The sequence below is a fragment of the Silurus meridionalis genome, chromosome 3 (assembly GCF_014805685.1).
Source record: "Silurus meridionalis isolate SWU-2019-XX chromosome 3, ASM1480568v1, whole genome shotgun sequence".
Taxonomy (NCBI): Eukaryota; Metazoa; Chordata; class Actinopteri; order Siluriformes; family Siluridae; genus Silurus; species Silurus meridionalis.
Window position 1 is genome coordinate 11,017,825 of NC_060886.1, and position 18,708 is coordinate 11,036,532.

The following is an 18,708-nucleotide window of genomic DNA, read 5'->3' on the forward strand; positions in this document are numbered from 1 at the left end:
AAGAGGATGGCACAAAAGTTGAAAGCTCTTGTTACAGTGTGTGTGTATGTATGTATGTGAGATGTGAGTAGACTTCTTGCGGGAAATGGCCCCCGTGGGCTCATGTGCAACTCATTAATTAAAAGTGCTCAAAGACCACCATTCAACAACAGGGGAAAAAAAACCTTATTATAACAAGCCAGTGTTGATTTTTCGTAACTCCGCCTTGTTGTACACACAGACATGTAAATATAGCAACAATAGAATTATAAGGCTTGATAAATAAAGGGTTAAATTGTCAATAAATATGTTTATATATATATATATATATATATATATATATATATATATATATATATATATATATATATATATATAGATAGATATAGATATAGATAATTAGATAGATAGATAGATAGATAGATAGATAGATAGATAGATAGATAGATAGATAGATAGAAAACAATGTAACCTCCTTATTTATCATGCCTCATAATTCATATTTAAATCAGTGAAACTTGACGTGAAAATGCTGGAGATAAATGATCGCAAAAGCTTTTAGAAAGATCCGAAAAATGGGCACACGGTTCCTAATCCAGGCAGTCTGCCAAACTCTTCCATGCACCCTACCTGCCTGCTATCTTAAGTCTCCCGAATAATTGAGAAAACCCGATCCACTTGCAGATGTAGTCTACATGTTAGCTCTCTGTTCGGCACAAAGATTTAATGAAAAAAAAAAAGAAAGAAAGAATAATCATCACCACCACTAAGAATAACAACAACGACAACAGCAGCAGCAACAACAAATAATCTCCAATACGCCTTTTCCAGAAGCCAAAACTTTTTTTAACGGGAGTTAACGGCGCTTGTGAACACTGCATCACTGCACCACTGCATCACTGCATCGTGAGTATATTTGTGACTTGTCTCTTTAAAAGCATCCAGATGGTTCATTGTGGTGGCTTGTTTTTTCCCCACTTTTTATAGTCCCGTTTGTGGTGCATTTCCGGAGGTAGTAGGAATCTCAAATCTTGGGCTGTTTGGAAAACTTTTTAGTCGAGTTATATATTCGGGGAAAAAGCGGTCGGATTTCTCATCATGCAGCTCCGATTTCTTTCGGCAAAGTCTAGAAGCCGGGCTCTCTAGGGGGGCACTCACTGACCTCCACCCGCCTTTAATAGTTTCATAAGAAATTCATTAAATTAAATCAGTTACTCGGGAAACACATCACCATTTATTTGCAATTAGCACAGTTTTTTTTCCCCTGAGAGACACGACAACAGTAGAACTCATGAAAGAAAGAAAAAAAAAAAAAAAAAAAAAAAAAAGGAAATAAAAATAAAAATAAAAATAAATAAATACATATTAATATCAATAATAACAACAGCAACAGCAACAATAATAATAATAATAATAATTATTATTATTATTATTATTATGATGATGATTATTATTATTATTATTATTATTATTATTATTAATATTATTAGATGATATGTTTATGGTCCATCTGCTGTACCACAGAGCGTGTTCACCAGTCTCTGCGCACTGTTGATGTAGTTTTGATTAGTTTAACTCTAGCAGAGAGGATTCTCATTAGGGAGGAATGCAACATGCTAACATGCTCACCAAGAGATCTGAAACCTGTCTGGAGTATTGCTATGAGGTATAATGTTAACAAACCTAATGTTAAGACAGGCAGGAATGCTTTGTACAAGTTTTGTGTTAGACTTCATAAATAACAGTCAGATAGAGTAAAGTTTAAAGATGTATACACTATTACTAATTACTCTAATTAAAGAATTTCTTATTATTCCCAAAAATCATTCATGAAAGGCCATACTGCAAAGCTGTATAATTATACATAAAGCATGGGAACTTGTAGGTTTGAGTCCACAGTTTGCGAAATACAGCAGAATCCTGATATGCTTAACAGACTACACAGTTTGCAGGTCATGGAGATCTTAAAATGCTTTTAAGAATATGTGTTGTTTTTTTTTACGTGACAGAAAAAGATGAATTACAGAAGATACAGATGAAATAAGGATTGTAAATATTACAAAAGCAATTTATTTGAAAGTTTCCAGAAATTATAACATTCCAGGAAATCTAACATATTCATTAGTTTAAAAAAAAAAAAAGGCTTGGGAATGCCTGGACATTAAAATGCTTTTAATGGATCATTGTGTCCACTTATATTGTACTGTGGTTTGAAAATCCCATCCGCAGAGTCAAGGAAAGGGCCCTTTGATACCAAAAACATATGAATCATCTTGCATGTCTGCTGGACATAATATCTGGCCTCCCGGCAACATCTGTGGACCTCCAAACTTGGTGCATGTCCAAATGTTGAGCCACAGGACTGGGAGGTTTTCCAAAGCTCGGGGTGAGGAGAGCAAGGTCGTCCATGGACAAGCACTGGAGCCAGTCTCTGATACCTGGTCCACGAAGCATACGTCTAAAAATCTTAGAGTCTTACCCACATTTCACTACTCTACATGTGTTTGACAGGGTCTGTTAAAAAGCCTCAAAATATAGGCCTTTATTAATTGAAGCTTTTTGAAATAAAATCTAGATGCTAAATGCTTACTAGAATTTGTGTGGCCATATCAAGTCAAAATATGTTGCATGAACTGTACTGCATATTCACTGTTAGGACGTTGAACTGTAGAACTGTGAATTTACATTTATACATATACAGCTTATGGATATAGTTGGATATATACAGTCTGTGGATATTTTCTACTAGGGGTATGTGGGTGTTATTTTTTTCTCAATATCATATTTTTTTCCAAAATCAGTATACTGAGGAAAAATATTATTAATACTGGAACACAGTTGCTTATACTACAGAAAGTCATCAAAAACATCAAAATGTGGACATGTAGTTGTAATGGCCCCCTTTTTTTATCATAGATTGTGAAATAAGGCCCCTTTCTAAGAAACTATCATGCACACCACAGCAGTGCCTCTGAATGCAGCTGTAAAACCTCTCATAGAAGAAAAGGTCAAGATTCAGTGTGAAGAAATCATTGCTGCTCAGCTGGACCACCATAAAGGATAGAGGGGCAAAGAGAGAGAGAGAGAGAGAGAGAGAGAGAGAGAGAGAGAGAGAGAGAGAGAGAGAGAGAGAGAGAGAGAGAGAGAGAGAGAGAGAGAGAGAGAGTACAAATAGACAGAATAGAAGGGGTCCACATTTACAGCTCCAAATCAAACAAAAAACAAATATTGCATACAGCAACCTATCACATCCTGTGTAATTTATCATTGCATTGTTGCACAGTCTTTACATTACTAGTTTCTAGTTTGCAGTTTAGCATCCATGAATATCTCGAACCCCTCTTCTCTTCAATGAGGTACTAATCCCAGCATGATAAGCACATAAGCTTACTTAGAAGAATCCCCTAAACTGCCTAGATTGCGTCACAGGCCACGTGCCCCCCCTGCTACAGCTTTACTCAGGTGGCTGGATGTTCTTAAACATCACAGGCTGCTTTCTCTCTCCCCAGCTGACCTTGAAACAACCATTAGACATGGCTTTGAACCAGTAATAACTATGCCTCATAGGCCTGAGGTCTGCTTGTGCCATTGATGGCTTCGTTTCATACTTGCACTGTGGCATTTTGAACAGAAAATCCGAGCAGTGCATACAGTATCTCCACAGCTTATGGCATTTTCATTCTCTGCAGGATTGGAAAAATGCAGAGTTGTGATTTCATGCATTTTTTTTCACATGAAAATAATGCATCATATATGGCAGTTTAAAGCCCATGGTCACCTTTTCAATGGTAACAATTTTCAATGGAATCTTATATTAATCCATGAAGATAGACAAAAGATAAGTAAATGCATGGCCAGAAGAATGAACATAGACACTGTGTTTGTACTCATAACCTACATTAAGCACATCTAAGTGATAGCATGTTATGGTTTGATTGATAAAAGCTGCTGAGGAGTTAAAAGGTTTGAGAATATATTTAATTAGGAAAGCTTTGATAGGTTTCTTGCAAAAACAAATAACATTTAATAATAATAATAATAATAATAATAAAGAAAATACACCTTGTAACCTTGTTAGCATGAACCAAGTGTTTGAACTTCTCACAGCTTATTATATAGACATTTCGGTTTACAGTCATTCAATGTTAGTTTACCAAAATGACCTGAGATTTTGCTACGTGCTCAACATTGAAATGAGTAAATAATAATCATCAAAACGTTTTGAGTGATATGTGTAGATAGAAAGCAGAGTTGAATGAATTCAGCCCTCTATTGAGCCCAAGTACATTGAGCCCAAGTATATCTCAGGCGTGACAGCAGCAGTGATGGAATCGGCCAGCTGAAGAAGTAGTCCCAATGGAGACTTTACAGTGGTCTGTCCCAGGCACAAGACAAATTGTATAATTAGGCTTAACTCTTAGGGGAAGGCCACCTTTGCCCCTGTCTTGACATTTGCAATGGTAAATGACAGAATGTTTCACTAAAATAAGGAACCAAATTAATCTTGGTCACATGTAATAATCTCAGAAAGTATTAATTGGCCCTCCTATTTTCCCACTTCCTTTCCATGCTTTTTTTTTTACACTACAGAAAAAGACTTCGTCATTCAGAAACTGAATTTATACGATCAGTATATAAAGACTTATTGTAGATGAATGGCTTACAAATGAAATATTAACCTCATGCCATTTTGAAAGTGGTGTTAGAAAAAGAGCCATTCATCACATTTTGACATTGAAGCACCGCACGACGCAAGCAGTGTTAAAGAATATTGAAAAACCGCTTTATATGAATAGAGACTGCTATATAAATGTATGTTTTTGCAATATGAGATATGAGACAGATCCCAAACCTGGCATGGAGCTCGACTTTGCTCTCCTGGCCTCTGAGCACTGTGAATGATGTGTGTGTGTGTGTGTGTGTGTGTGTGTGTGTGTGTGTGTGTGTGTAAGAGAGAGACAGAGTGATTGTAGGAGCTTCCCCGCAGTTACAGTAGGAGGGTGAAGCCTCCTTTCCACACAGGAAGCCCCCCAGAGGAGTGTTCATTAGGGCTGAGACTCCCGGAGCTCCTTAGCTGAGCATCCACCCACACACCCCCACACACACAAACACAAGCACTCGCGCGCACGCACAAACTTTAGCCTGAGCGCAAGAACGCGCAAAAATGTCCGGCGTGGCGCGGCGCGTGGCTGATTGTTAGAGCAATAAGCATCACCGGAACAGCGGTGCTTATTAGATTCAGACTGCATTATTTCCCCCTTGTTCCTTTCCGGCAGCAGTAGAAGGCGTGTTGCGGGCGACGGGTGTTGAAATTTGTTCTTCAGCTCTGCAGCGTGTTAGAGATGTCAGTTCTGCAAAGGAGCGTAAAAAAAAGGAACGACACTGACAAGCGGCGCATCCATTCAGAGCGCAGATTTGGGCTGCTGCACTATTGTTGAGCGGCTTGTAAGAAATTCACTCGAGACCGAAAGCTTTTGCGATTGTACAAGAAAACACACAAAAGCCACAAATCAAGCAGCGCATCAGCTATTCACATGGGGTTTTATTTTTTATTTTTTGGGTAGTAAAAGTGACATTTTTTAATAGCCTTTACAAATTATTCTGATATCAAAACGCCGCTAATTCGATATGACACAATGGAAAAACCAAATCAAAACTTTGACATTTCTCAGAGATGAGCTCAAAATAGAAATAAAAAGAAAATTCAGTTTTTTTGCAGTCGTTATGTAATACGTACTATCTCACTATCTTACTATCTATCTCTATGTATGTATATAAATATATATATATATATATATATATATATATATATATATATATATATATATATATATATATATATATGTATATACGTGTGTGTATATATATATATATATATATATATATATATATATATATATATATATATATATATATACGTATTCTCTCTCTCTCTCTCTCTCTCTCTCTCTCTCTATGTGTGTGTGTGTATATATATATATATATATATATATATATATATATATATATATATATATATATATATATATATATATATATATACACGTGTGTATGTATCTACGTGTATTTATTGTTTAATTTGTAATACATCACAAATTACATCACAACTGCAAAAAACCTTTACCGGAAGACGGTGCCTATTTTTATAGACAGGACTGAGGTAATGCGAGGGGCTTGTAAAGTTTACCTCTGCACACTGCGCGTGGCAACTTCAGGGGTCAAGTGGTTCATTAGTCCTATACCTTTGCCTCGCGCGCTCCTCTAATTCCAGGCCTCACACACATAATGCGTTCAAATTAATGAAATGCCTTGAATTCATAGTTGCTTTAAAACCATCAGGGGGGTTGATTTGAAGCTTTCGCTGCTGTTGCTATTAAGTGCATAAAGACTGATGTTTAGATTAGTTGAAGGTCGGTCTGGGTCGGTATTGTTTTATTAGAGCAGATGAATTGAGTTCAAATGAAATCGGTGGATTGTCCAAAAAATACGCGCAAAATGTAACCAGTGTTGGATCTGAAAATCAACGGAATAACCTTAAATCTGACGACACAAATGTTTAATCAGGAAAAGGAAGGAAGAAATAAATTCCAACATAAAGTCTACATTAAAATCGATTTTAAAATCTATTCGATTTTTTCTTTTACTTATTCGTTCGTAAAGACATCATCATCATCATCATCATCATTCTTCTTCTTCTTCTTCTTCTTCTTCTTATTATTATTATTATTATTATTATTGTTATATTTAGTCACAATGCACAAAACTGTTAATAGCTTATTATAAATACAATACAAAAAAACCCGTTGTAACTTACAGGAGTCGAGCAGGAGGCGCTATAACTTGTATAAATTAGCCAATTAAGCATGCGCGCGTGTTAAAGGTGAGGATCTCTGAAAGTCCCCCAGCATCAGCCTATAGGACAAACTTGTGTAATTGGATTAGAGGAGATGGTGTCACACTACAATTAAAAACTCGAGCCCAAAGGCACGCGCTGAACTTGGGAAAATTAGAAAGTCAAATGGGCTAATAATAAGTTCATAAGTCTAATTCGCCTATTAATAAAACAAAACAAACAAACAAATAAATAAACACCATATACATTTGGAGCCATTCTTTTTTCAGCAACGCTGTGTAATCAGCCTTCGAAACGAATTCGATTCGTTTATTATAAACAAGTATTTAAAACGAGTATTCATATAATGTGGTACATTATGGACTTGTGACGTCACCTTTCCGATGTATATACTAAATAATTGTTTGCCTATAGTATTTATATGACGAGATGAGCACGTGCATAGCAAAGGAAGATCTTCATTTAAAAAAAAGATGCAAAGTTTTATATTACATTTCCAAGTTTAGGGTTTTGGTGTAAGTATATGCCAAACTCGGACAAATCCAATAACCTACTGGTCACTAAAATCAGACTGGAATTAGACTTTATTATAAGGCTGGAAGCAGCTCAACATATTTTGAAACAGAAGTGCAGAGAACTGTGTGTTTATGTGTGTTGGAAATTTCTATTAAAAAAATAATATAAAATAAAGTGAAAAAAATCAGTTAAATGTTAACAGAAAAAAAAAAATCAATCAATCAAAACCCAAACGTTTTGGTTCTGTAGTGATGTTTCCACTGGGCATTGGGGGGCTTTAAAGGAAGTCATTGTGTAAAGGAAAACTAATTTTAAACCAAATGCGCTCCTTCGTACATTTAAGGACATAAAACCGCTGGGATATGATGTTCATCCCAGTGGAGTAGCCCACCCGATCTGATGATAGATTCATGCTCATACTCATCTAGTTTTACAATGATTTCACATCATTTTTTGTTCTGCATTTCACTACATGAATTCGCACCAACACAGGCCAGGGAAAGTTCAGTGGGTCCACATGTCCATCAGCCCGAACGAGCAAAGAAACAATGAATCCTTTAATGTCTACTTCATGAACACCCATTCTCTTGCTTCCACAATTTTGACAGAATCCGGCGGCTCACATCTTCAGCCGTGGCGACTGCGTTGTTCTTCTTTTATCAGAAAAACAGTGGGTGAGAAGGTGCAAGCAGCACAAAGTAGTCAAATCACACAGCAAGCTCTCTGCTCCTCCAACGCGTATTTATTTCATCTTCACCATGAAACACGACGCTGGCTCGCTTTAATTTTCTCTCTAATTTATCAGCAATTGTGTGATCATGAGCTGCAATTTGCCATAATGGACAACACGCCAAAAAGAAAGAAAGGAAAAAAAAACACATGATGGACCAGCTCTCATTCAGACTCCGAAAAACTCGACCCATTTTGGAGTAAACGGGAGGGAAATTCGGGCTGCGCAGGTTTAAAGGCGCTAAAGAAAAAGCTGGTGAGAAAATGAGCTTGGAGGAAGAGAGTGTGTGTGTGTGTGTGTGTGTGTGTGTGTGTGTGTTGGGGGATGCACCTGCTCATTAAAAAACTTTTTACATTTTTTCAATTTACAGAAGTAAAAAAACAAAAATTTTTCGTTTTCTGAAGAACGTGCAAAATATAAAATCAAAAAGAACGGAAATACAGAAATAAACCCTCGCGCAAAATAATAATAATAATAATAATAATAATAATAATAATAATAATAATAATAATAATAATAAATTTAAAAAATCGATAAAAAGATACCAAATATGATTTTTTTCTAATTTTACATCATTTTTAGACTTTTTAAATGTAGACACGTGTGTAAAATAATTACAAATGTTTTAATTAACACTAAAATAGAGTTGATGACGTTACAATTTGTACTTTGCATGTATAGTCTTTGAATATGTTTTCCCTAACAAAACAGCAGCAACAATTAAAATGAATAGGTTATAATAATAATAATAATAATAATAATAATAATAATAATAATAATAATAATAATAATAATAAATAATGGATTTCAACAGACTTGAACTTTAAACTGAGGTGAATGGCTAACAAGTAACTAACAGGTACATCAACACAGTAAAAATGTAGAAATGTGTGGAAAGCTTTAGGAGAATGTATGGAGGGTGATTAGCGTAACCCCTTCCTTTAGTTGACTTGAATCCTAGCAACAGAACACAAAAGGACCCGTGGCTTTATAGTGAGCTTTAGGGGAAACTTTCTCTTCTTTGATCTGCCTCTGTTTCAGTGTTTCACATACAGCCATGTCTGCCCAAAGGAAACGACACACACAATGTCCTTCGGTTTCACAAGGAACCAGGACTTAAGATGAGACAGAAAGGAAAAAAGAGAGAGAGAGAGAGAGAGAGAGAGAGAGAGAGAGAGAGAGAGAGAGAGGCAGGCACCTAACTTAACACGAAAAGCAATACAGACGTTGTCTATGCGTGGGCCAGACAAGACTTCCAAAACAAAATAAAAACACACAATAGACAGTCGGTGAACAATGAATAGCCAATCATGGAGTAATCTTATCATGCATGAATATTATGCATTACTTCAATGCATGATGCAGAACTAAAGAAAATTTTATAAATACTTATTAAAACCATACCTATAACATATTGAAAATACCATATCTACACCCAAATATAATGCACACTTAAAGAAATTCACGACAAGTGAAATTTATATCCAAGCCTACTTAAAATTAAAAACAAAAGATCTGAAATACCGTTTAGTCAAGATTTACTCATATTAGGGCAGATCTTGTGAAATAATTAGGATGTTGATTCTGTATATAAAAAAGTAAAAATGACCTGTAGACTAAAACCTTTTTTTGTACAAATGTCAATGTCATCATAATTCCTGTTAAATAATTGAAATGTGCACTATAAAAAAATAAAAAAATAAAATAAATAAATAAATTAAAAAAACAGCAACATTATCAACAAGTTTTAAATGTGCAAAAAAAAAAATTAAACGTTCTGCATGGCTTCTTTGTGCTTTTCCTCATATGCGCATGTCAGGTCTATTGTAAGCTGTCTCACTTCACAAATTCAATCCCTCATAGCAGGAAACGGGAATTGCATCTTAAAGAGAAAGTAAAATTCCTCACGTCTTTCTCCTCAATGCCTTGGAATTGAATTTAATTTCAATTAGATGGTTTTTTTTTTTTGCTTTTCTCTAATAGCCTCGGACTTGAGACGCCCCTTGTTCACGCCATAAACGATTGGGTTTTATTGCAGGGGAATGAATTATCTGTGCTGAAATTAGTTTGCCACATATTGTCATTAGCAGCCTCGTAAAACAATGCAGTCATTATTGGCAGATCCCCGGGCGAGAAATGAGCCCTGTCACACGGGCCCCATTGGCATTAATGAAAATATGCTAAGCGTTTCGTTTTAATTTCATTCTGCCGGTGGTTTGCATACTCACATTCTCTCCGGCGGATTTATATCTGAGCTCATTTATGAAAGACATAACAGAGAATATAAAGTGATTAGAGTCTAGCTATAATTGAGTCAAGCCTTGCTGAGGTCCTAATCGCGTTAATTGTAATGAACTCTCTCTGGGAATACTAGGAAATGTATTTAAATAATTCCGCCTTGTGATCTGAGGAGATCATGGAGCATTATTATATTAAGTAAGCATAATAGAAATGTCAAGAAAAATGGTCGTTAATCCACACACTCGCACAGGGAGGAACTTGTGCATGTGGGTTTTAAGAAGAATTGTGTGAAATTGAACTTTTAAAGCTTCAAAGTAAAAAAAAATTACAATATAATAATTTTTGCAATGTTTAAAAAAAACAGTATATTATGCAGCAATGTTTATTTAAAAATACAGCACACAAGGTGTAGTCCTGTAGTTTCAGTGATCACAGTAAACAAATGATAGATGGACTGTATCTTTAAGTATCATTCGGAAATAATATAAAAGATACAATAGTTTGGGTTATATCAATAGCCAACATTATGATTTTTAATATAAAAACAGAGGGGACTAATAAAGGTCAGCGAATTGCTACGTGTGAACAATCAGAACAGTTCCATGATCTCTGCATGGATCTGAATCATGAATTGATGTGTGGTTATGTTTCTTGTTGATATGTTATGTATCATTTTGACAGAAGCAGAAAAGACAATGCAAGCAAGGCGAGGTTTCTGTAAGCTCTCAAAGACTTAAATGCTCAACCCAGGCATCTATCACATCTTACATTTCTGCTTTAAACACACTGGCTTGTTTGACTTTCTGCCCAGCATTCAGTCGGAGTAGCTGACTTACACAGCCACTTTGTCTCAGTGTGGGAAATACAGCAGCGGCTGACAAACCACCGGGCCACCTACATCAGGGACACACGATGGGAGTTTAGAAACCGAGATGGCGCGAAACAATGTAAAAACCATTAACAAATTAAAAATAAATGAGTGAAAGGCCAAAAGTAGTGTGTTGTAGGTGGGGTGGAAGCATGGGCCAAATGCCAGGCAGGCAGCTTACTGTCAGCCTTTTGGGCTGGTCACAGCAGTGGCCTCCATCTTTTTGTCTGCATCCCTTGGCTGGCACCGAGCTGCAACGTGAAGTTCTCATCACAGGCACGATCGATCATATTACATCCAGCTGAACCACTATGCCAAGGCCCTTCATTACCATAGTGACCAACTGAACGATTAACCATCCAACCCCTCCACCCTGCTCTCATAGTCCTTCCCCTCTGGTCTGACTTGCCAAGACCTCATCAACAGTGAGCAACAAAAGAATGACAGAGACAAGAAATAACTGTAAGCTCTATAGGATCTATTCGTGAGAGAAAAAGACAAAGCACAAGTGTCAAAATAGCATTAATTCATTTGAAATCGAATCCAGGAGATTTGTTTTGGAATACAAAAACTTCTAGACAAGAGGCAGGCTTGGAGGTTTGAATGAGGATAGTGGCAGCATGTTATCCCAGTTTTTGGGCATGTTCAGGGTGAAAAAGCAAGCAATTCATATGCTCAATGGATGGCGTCTGCTGCCCAGGATTCTCTGCAAGCCACAAGGCTAAAGCAACAAAGCAGTGCAAAATGTGGAAAACTCTGGCTATTTACTTACAACAAAGTGGACAAACACTATCCCCTGCAGTGTGTGTGTTTTTGAGTGAGAGAATGAGTGTAAGTGTGTCATGTTGCCACGCAGGTCAGCTTAGCCCTGATGCTTGTTTCAAGACGTATTCATACCCCCCACTTCAGCGGCTCAGAGTGCCCTCCTAAACAAAGGCCTGTGGTTTGGAGTGGGCCGCTGGCTCTCCTCTCACTGTGGGTTTAAGGACATTTATGGTGGCTCTTTGGCAAACACTGCTTTGATGTGCTGTGGCCTGGTTGGGCCTGGAGGAGCCTTAAGGCTGAATGGGGAAATAAGTGTTTGTTTGCCCTTTCCTCAAACACGTCAAGCCCTGGCCCAGGAGCTGACCTGAGGGAGGCAGAAATATATATACATGCAAACAGAAAAACACACACACACACACACACACACACACACAGCACACACTGTTGAGTTATACAGCAAAACCACAAACCTTTTTCTGTCCCTCTCTTCCACTTTCTCCTTTACCAACACATAAATATGTAGATATTTAGTTTGCAGTTTATTTGCTTCACCCATTCGTTACACCAAAGACACTTACCTGCCACTTTATTAAACATTCATGCAACTGTCCAGAAGGATGTCAGCAGTGCAAAACATAAAGGCATGCAAACACCCTGAGATCTTTATTTAATCTGCTTAATGTTCATATCAAACATCAGATTAAAGAAAAATGTGATCACAGTGACGTAGACAGTCGCATAGTTGATTGAGCCAGGCGAGCAGGTTTGCATATTTTAGAAACTGCCGATCTCATTGTATTTCTTTTGCACACAATAGTCAAAGTTAAAAAGAATACAGAACATATCCAGTGAGCAGAAGGTCTGCCAACAGCAGCAACTTGTTGAGAGAAGGAAAAGGAGAATGGCAAGGCTGGTTTACGCCAACCTAAATACTATGTTTATCCATTTAATCACCCCAATAAGCAAAAAAAAAGTATCTCAGAATGCATGTCACCATACAGAATGCATGTCTAGGTGGATTACAGGAGATGACCACAAAAGGTTCCTGAAATGCTAGTTAAGAAGAGGAATCTAAGACAGTGGGTACACAATGAACAAAAAAAAAGTAAACAGTTTAGAACCAAAATAAATGGTTCTTGGTCTCTATGACTCCAAATAGATCTAGATTATAGGGAATGCAAGTTGTACATTTTAAAAGGGTGCAATAGTCTTACTTGTATAATTACTCAGTTTGAGAATCATGTGAACAAACAACAAAAAAGTTGACAAAATTCATTTAATATTTGAGCAACACTACGGAAAATGATTCATATATTTTCGCCCTACTGTGCCAGTGCTACTTCTGTGCTGAGAACAGCTTACCACCCACATAATATGCAGTTTGTGGTCATCCAGAGGTTATACATTTTCACTAATGGATTGGATGGAGGGGCCACAGTGAATAATTGAACATGTATGTATTTAGATTTATGAAAAAAATGGACCTTTAGCATGAATACAAGGTAGATTTAGCTAATAAATTGAAAAATGAGTGTGCGTTATATATACATATCACAAAAATGAAATTAAGGAAACTCAGTTCCTATAATCTAATCACTTCTTTGACATTGAAGACACTCCCATCAGGCCATCTAGTGCAGCCTTATAGAGCCATAGATGAGCCACAGTTAATGGTCTGAGAGGGCACGCATCTGTCTGAGGTTAACAGTTTTTTGTCCGATGTCCCGCGCAGTGACAGATATGGCTGCCCGGTTTGGCTCACTTGCCCATGACAGCTCTGGCCAAGGTGACGATGTTCTGGGCCTGCTTTAACGACGGCATGTCAATCATGCTGCCACGGAAGGTGAACGCACCCTAGAGAGAACAAAGCGCAACACCGGGTGGGGAAAAAAATTAAAACATATTTTTAACTCTTACATCATGCACATATGTAACTGTCACCGCACTAGCTTGTTTTTATAAAGTTAACATTAAAAAATTGTTTGTTTTAAAAAAAATGTTTGCTCAAATTAGATAGTTATTAGGTGTTTGGAAACACAGAGAACATGTTCCTGACAGCTGCATGAATCATTGCTGGAAGTCTTTTATTTGATTGTAAAATGCCTTTCTTCACTTTACTACTGCACAGTGCCAAATATTTCAGTCAGCCAACATTGGCTACTATGAGAAAGAAGGTTCTATTATACAGGGCCATTCTTCCAGTGTTTAGGTTTATTTTTCTGTAAAGTGCAATGTTTTGAATTTAAGGCATCAACACAAAGTGCCAGAAAAAAATCCTAGGCCACATAATGGTGTTTTCTAGACCAGTATAAAGGAGACTTTAAGAGGTCAAAGCACAAGTGTTAAAACAGAAAAACAGAAATGCATGGCCTTAATAGCAGCTGATGAGAGCTGAACAGGAAGAAAGTCCACTTGTAGTCCCCGAGGCTAGTCTTAGTCTAAGAATTACTGGCAGCAAGGCTCAGGCAGATTGGGCATCACCAGCACATCACACAGACTCAGTGAGGCATGAAATTAGATATGATAATATTTCATCAATTGGTTTGTTTTCTTCTCGAGAAACATAGACATATTGATATTCAAGCTCAAACAAACTCAGCCCAATTCTCTCAGATACATGAACAAGGAAATATAAAGGAAGCTGGTGGATAGTAATATATTGTAGTAAAGTACCTTTCCTGCTTTCTGGTGCTCCTCAAATGCAGCAATTAACTCTGTGGCCCAATTAACTCTATCTGGACTAGGTGAGAATTCCTCTTGAACAGTCTTGATTTGGTTTGGGTGGATGACTTGCTTTCCTTGAGGGGGAAAAAAAAACCAGAGGGAAATATTTGATAATTATAATACATATACAGGTATATTAATAAAAAGAAAATGCTAAATCAAATCTGTTTGCTTTTAGCCTAAAATCCCAAACCTCAACACCTGGAACTTGTGCTGTAAATAACAAACAACATTGTATTTCTTTACATCCACAGTTTGTTTTAAAAAGACTTATAACAGTCCAAAAACAGCTTAAGTAGAGGAGGAAAATCCTAAGCCCCTGAAATGAGATGGTGCAGAAGGATGCACAGTGCAAAAATTGCACATGAGTAGAGCAAAGCCTGTGCTAGAAGCATAACGGACTTTGCTGAGCTTGAATGTGGAAAGTCAGCTTTCCCAAAGCAACAGCAGTGGGCACACACCATCTCTTCTTATTCGGGCATGGCTCCCTGGCCAGGCTTGAATTTGAGCTACACAGCAGGAAGAGAGGATGCTATGAATCATGGGTGTCATCCTGATTTTTGGCCTGTGCCCCGCTGAACTCTGAAACTTTACTGCACGCTTAGTTACACTTCAATCTGAGCTGGCCTCTGCCAGCCTCTGCTTTTTATTACAGAGCTGTAGGCATGAAACACACACACACACACAGACACAGACACAAATAGGGAACATATATTCTGTGAGAAGTGTGCAAACACATGCACAGACTCAGATATAAGGGACTGACATGCATAAAGCTCAGATTTACTGCTGTTAATAACCTGATAGGAGGAATAGATATTACAAAATGATCACAAAATCTCATGTCTCTAACTACACTCTGCCTGTTTCCACTGATCAGGAGCTAACAAGGCTGAAGGAAATGGTGCATTCATGTAAATAAGATGATAGATCAGAACTGAAAGGCATGGCAGTGCATAGGCAGATAGTCAGGTGAACAAACAAACCAATAAATCAATAAATGAGTGCCAAGCAAAACTGTTCAAAGAATGGCATGCATGATCTCCAAATTTCCAGCCTCCACCATAACCACAAAGCTTATACACTAATCACGCATAACTTTATGGCCACTGATCAGGCAGAACATTATGACCACCTGCCTAAAATCATGTTGGTGTCCTTTTTTATGCTGCCAAAACAGTCCTAACCTGTCAAGCATTAACAGTATTAACCTCTTCGGCAACACCCCACAAGAGCTGCAGTTTTGGAGATGCTCTGACCCAGTCGTCTAGCCATCACAATTTGGCCATTTCTTTCTGCTTCTAACACGTCAACTTTGAGGAAAAAATGTTCACTTGCTGCCTAATAGATCACTCCCACCCCACCATGGTGCAGAGATAATCAGCTTTATTCACTCACTGGACATGTTATATTGTCATAATATTATGCCTGGTCAGTGTATATCCATATGCAGTGTATTTCAGCTTCACAATAAAGCATCTGACTGACTTTACTCGGCTTTAATGATAAACACACTTCTGATTTAGAGCATTCTATCAGTTCTGTTCATATTCTGCAAAAGTGTTAATGAATTGTGCACACAACTAAAAACTGTGTACTGTTAAAAAAATACTGATGGTGAGACGTGTATGCTGAAACAAATAAACCAAAGCAGCTTGTCTTCCATGTTTCCTGCTACTGGGTGTAGGTTAGTGTAGATGAAGGACTAAGTGTGTGTACTATCTCTCTGTTCCCAGAGGAGCCAGCCTGTTGGATCAACAACCTAAAGAGGAGGCTCAAGGCCCGTGCCTGCGACGCCCATCCCAGAAAAGGCTGGCAGGGGGTAGTTCCCTCACATCAACAAAATATGCCCCCTTCCCTCTAGTGCCACCTGTTCAGGAGCTGTCTGCTCTGAGCCAGCTAATCACAGAGCCAGCAAAGGGGGCGTGCCAGGCATCCTTACCACAATACTATTGGCTGGCCGCATTGCATCATTTATGCCCCCTGAAGCCAGCGAGCCAATCATACAGTGCCATCTGGAGAAGTTTGTCTCATTGGCGTGTTGTGGTTTAGCACAGAGCCCTCTGTTAGGCAAGGTTCAAAGTACAACATTTTGGCTGCTTAATTATTTTTTTTTCTTTCAGGAGGATTTGTGATTATTTTTTTTTTTTTGCTTATTAGATATATTTTTTTGCCAGCCTTTCAATAAATTAGATCTGTACCAAAATGCAAATAGATGCATGCTAACTGTAATGTTTCACAGACCATCTCTGTAGGAAGAGATGATCATCAAAACTAGAATATACATTAATTTTAATAAAGCTTGCATTTAGGTGACAACTATTCTCACTTACAAATGAAATATGGAACTTTCATATACACGTCATATAGCCAGTCACACAGACTATAGAAACTACCATATCAAGTTAAGAGGATTTAGATAATACAGATTAAACCAAATCAATAATAGTTCATACATTTGTTAATATTTTTAATAATAATTACATTCTTTGTGAAATAATTAAATACTTTATATCCAATTCTAATAGACTTTTTGTGGTTATACACGCATAGACTCATGGACACTCGTGGATAAAAAATCTCCACACCAAGTGGTGAAAGGGTCTCTGTGGAACTCAGTGGTTTGTTGTGTGTGTGTGTGTGTGTGTGTGTGTGTGTGTGTGTGTGTGTGAAAAACACTTCTGGGCATTAATCATATTCCAACCAACCTGCCGATATAGAGACACTCTGATGAATTTCAAGATGTTCCTATTGCTATGCTGCATGATTAATTTACCCCTAGTAATTAGTTAGATTACTCTCAAACCAAAATCTGTGTCTGATTTTAAATGCATTTATGATTGTGTATCAAATTATGCAATATAAAAATAAATACCTTTATTTCAACCATTAATGCTTCAAGTTGTTTTGAGGTTTTAAAAGTTCTGAGCAATAATATTTTCTTTTTTCGTATAATCATATACATACATCAGTAATGAATAACAGTTGTGTGCTACATTTACTGGATATTTTTTTTTATTGTGGCAAAGCAAAATCTGGAATTGGTGAAAACGGGGGGAAAAAAAAAGAAAAAAAAGAAAAGAAGCGGGATAAATAAGAAGCAGGAGAATGCTGCAAACCAAAAGGCCTAGTGCTCTGGAGGAATGGCAGTGTTGTTGTAAACAGAGATGTGCAGGAGGAACAGTGTGTGTTCTGCAAACAGCCATTACATATTCATTAGCGCAGGCTCTGAGGAGGGCTGCCTGGCCTCCTGTGGCCAGTTACCCACTCACCGGGACTACACACACTCGCGTTGCCTGGCTACAAACCCACACAGTGCTAAGCTGCGAACATACGGCCAAACTCGAGCTACATGCAGACAAATGCGCACACACTCACTTACATGCAATAAAGGATATGCACAAATGAGCAGAACACAAGCATGCACCCACACACATACAAAATGCTATCTATCTAAATGAAAAAAAAAATTATGCTTTTATCTCTTCTGGCTTGCAAATAACAAGCAGTCAGCTGAATTATCAAAAAAATGTCATTACTAAGTAAAATTTTTTGTTGAAACATGAAAAAAGCACAAACAAGCTAAAATAATCGACACAATAAACTGTCAAATGTTCAAGAAAAAAAAGAAAGAAAGAAAGAACTGATGTTCATCTTCAAAGAGGCATTCTGAAGAATTCATAAAGACACTAATGAGCTGAAGGAGAGAGAAAGAGATGGACAGAATGAGACTGAATAAGAAGAAATGTTTGAAAGCGTGGGTCAAAGATGTGAAGCCATAAAGGAACAAGCAGATCCATGAAAATAGGTGCAGTGTGAGGGAGAGCACCTGTTCAGCCGGCTTGTGCTGCAGTACACTCACTACATACCCTATATTTAATCTCTTCTACATGCATTTATTTCTGGTTTATAAAACAATAAAATATATTCTATGGTCATTTGATAAAACATTACAGATCAAAAATGACTTAATATTTTTAAATATAATGTAATAATTATTCTGGTTTACACAATTGCAATTATTAGTGGACA

General features: G+C 37.3%; 1 protein-coding gene and 1 long non-coding RNA gene across 2 annotated transcripts in view; one reads left to right on the top strand and one right to left on the bottom strand.

Annotated features, from left to right (window-relative positions):
* The first annotated feature begins 627 nt into the window (after positions 1–627).
* LOC124383067 lies at positions 628–18,573 on the top strand. Its single transcript, XR_006925210.1, has 3 exons — positions 628–885; positions 13,685–13,832; positions 16,413–18,573. It is a non-coding gene; the product is annotated as an uncharacterized LOC124383067 (long non-coding RNA).
* clybl (citrate lyase beta like) overlaps positions 13,215–18,708 on the bottom strand; it is a 60,879-nt gene continuing 55,385 nt past the window's right edge. Inside the window, exons 7-8 of the mRNA XM_046845435.1 lie at positions 14,626–14,750; positions 13,215–13,806 (exon numbers count right to left, since the gene is read on the bottom strand). Of these exons, the coding sequence (XP_046701391.1) occupies positions 13,711–13,806; positions 14,626–14,750 (221 nt within the window). The 3' untranslated portion in view covers positions 13,215–13,710. The remainder of the gene's footprint in view (positions 13,807–14,625; positions 14,751–18,708) is intronic.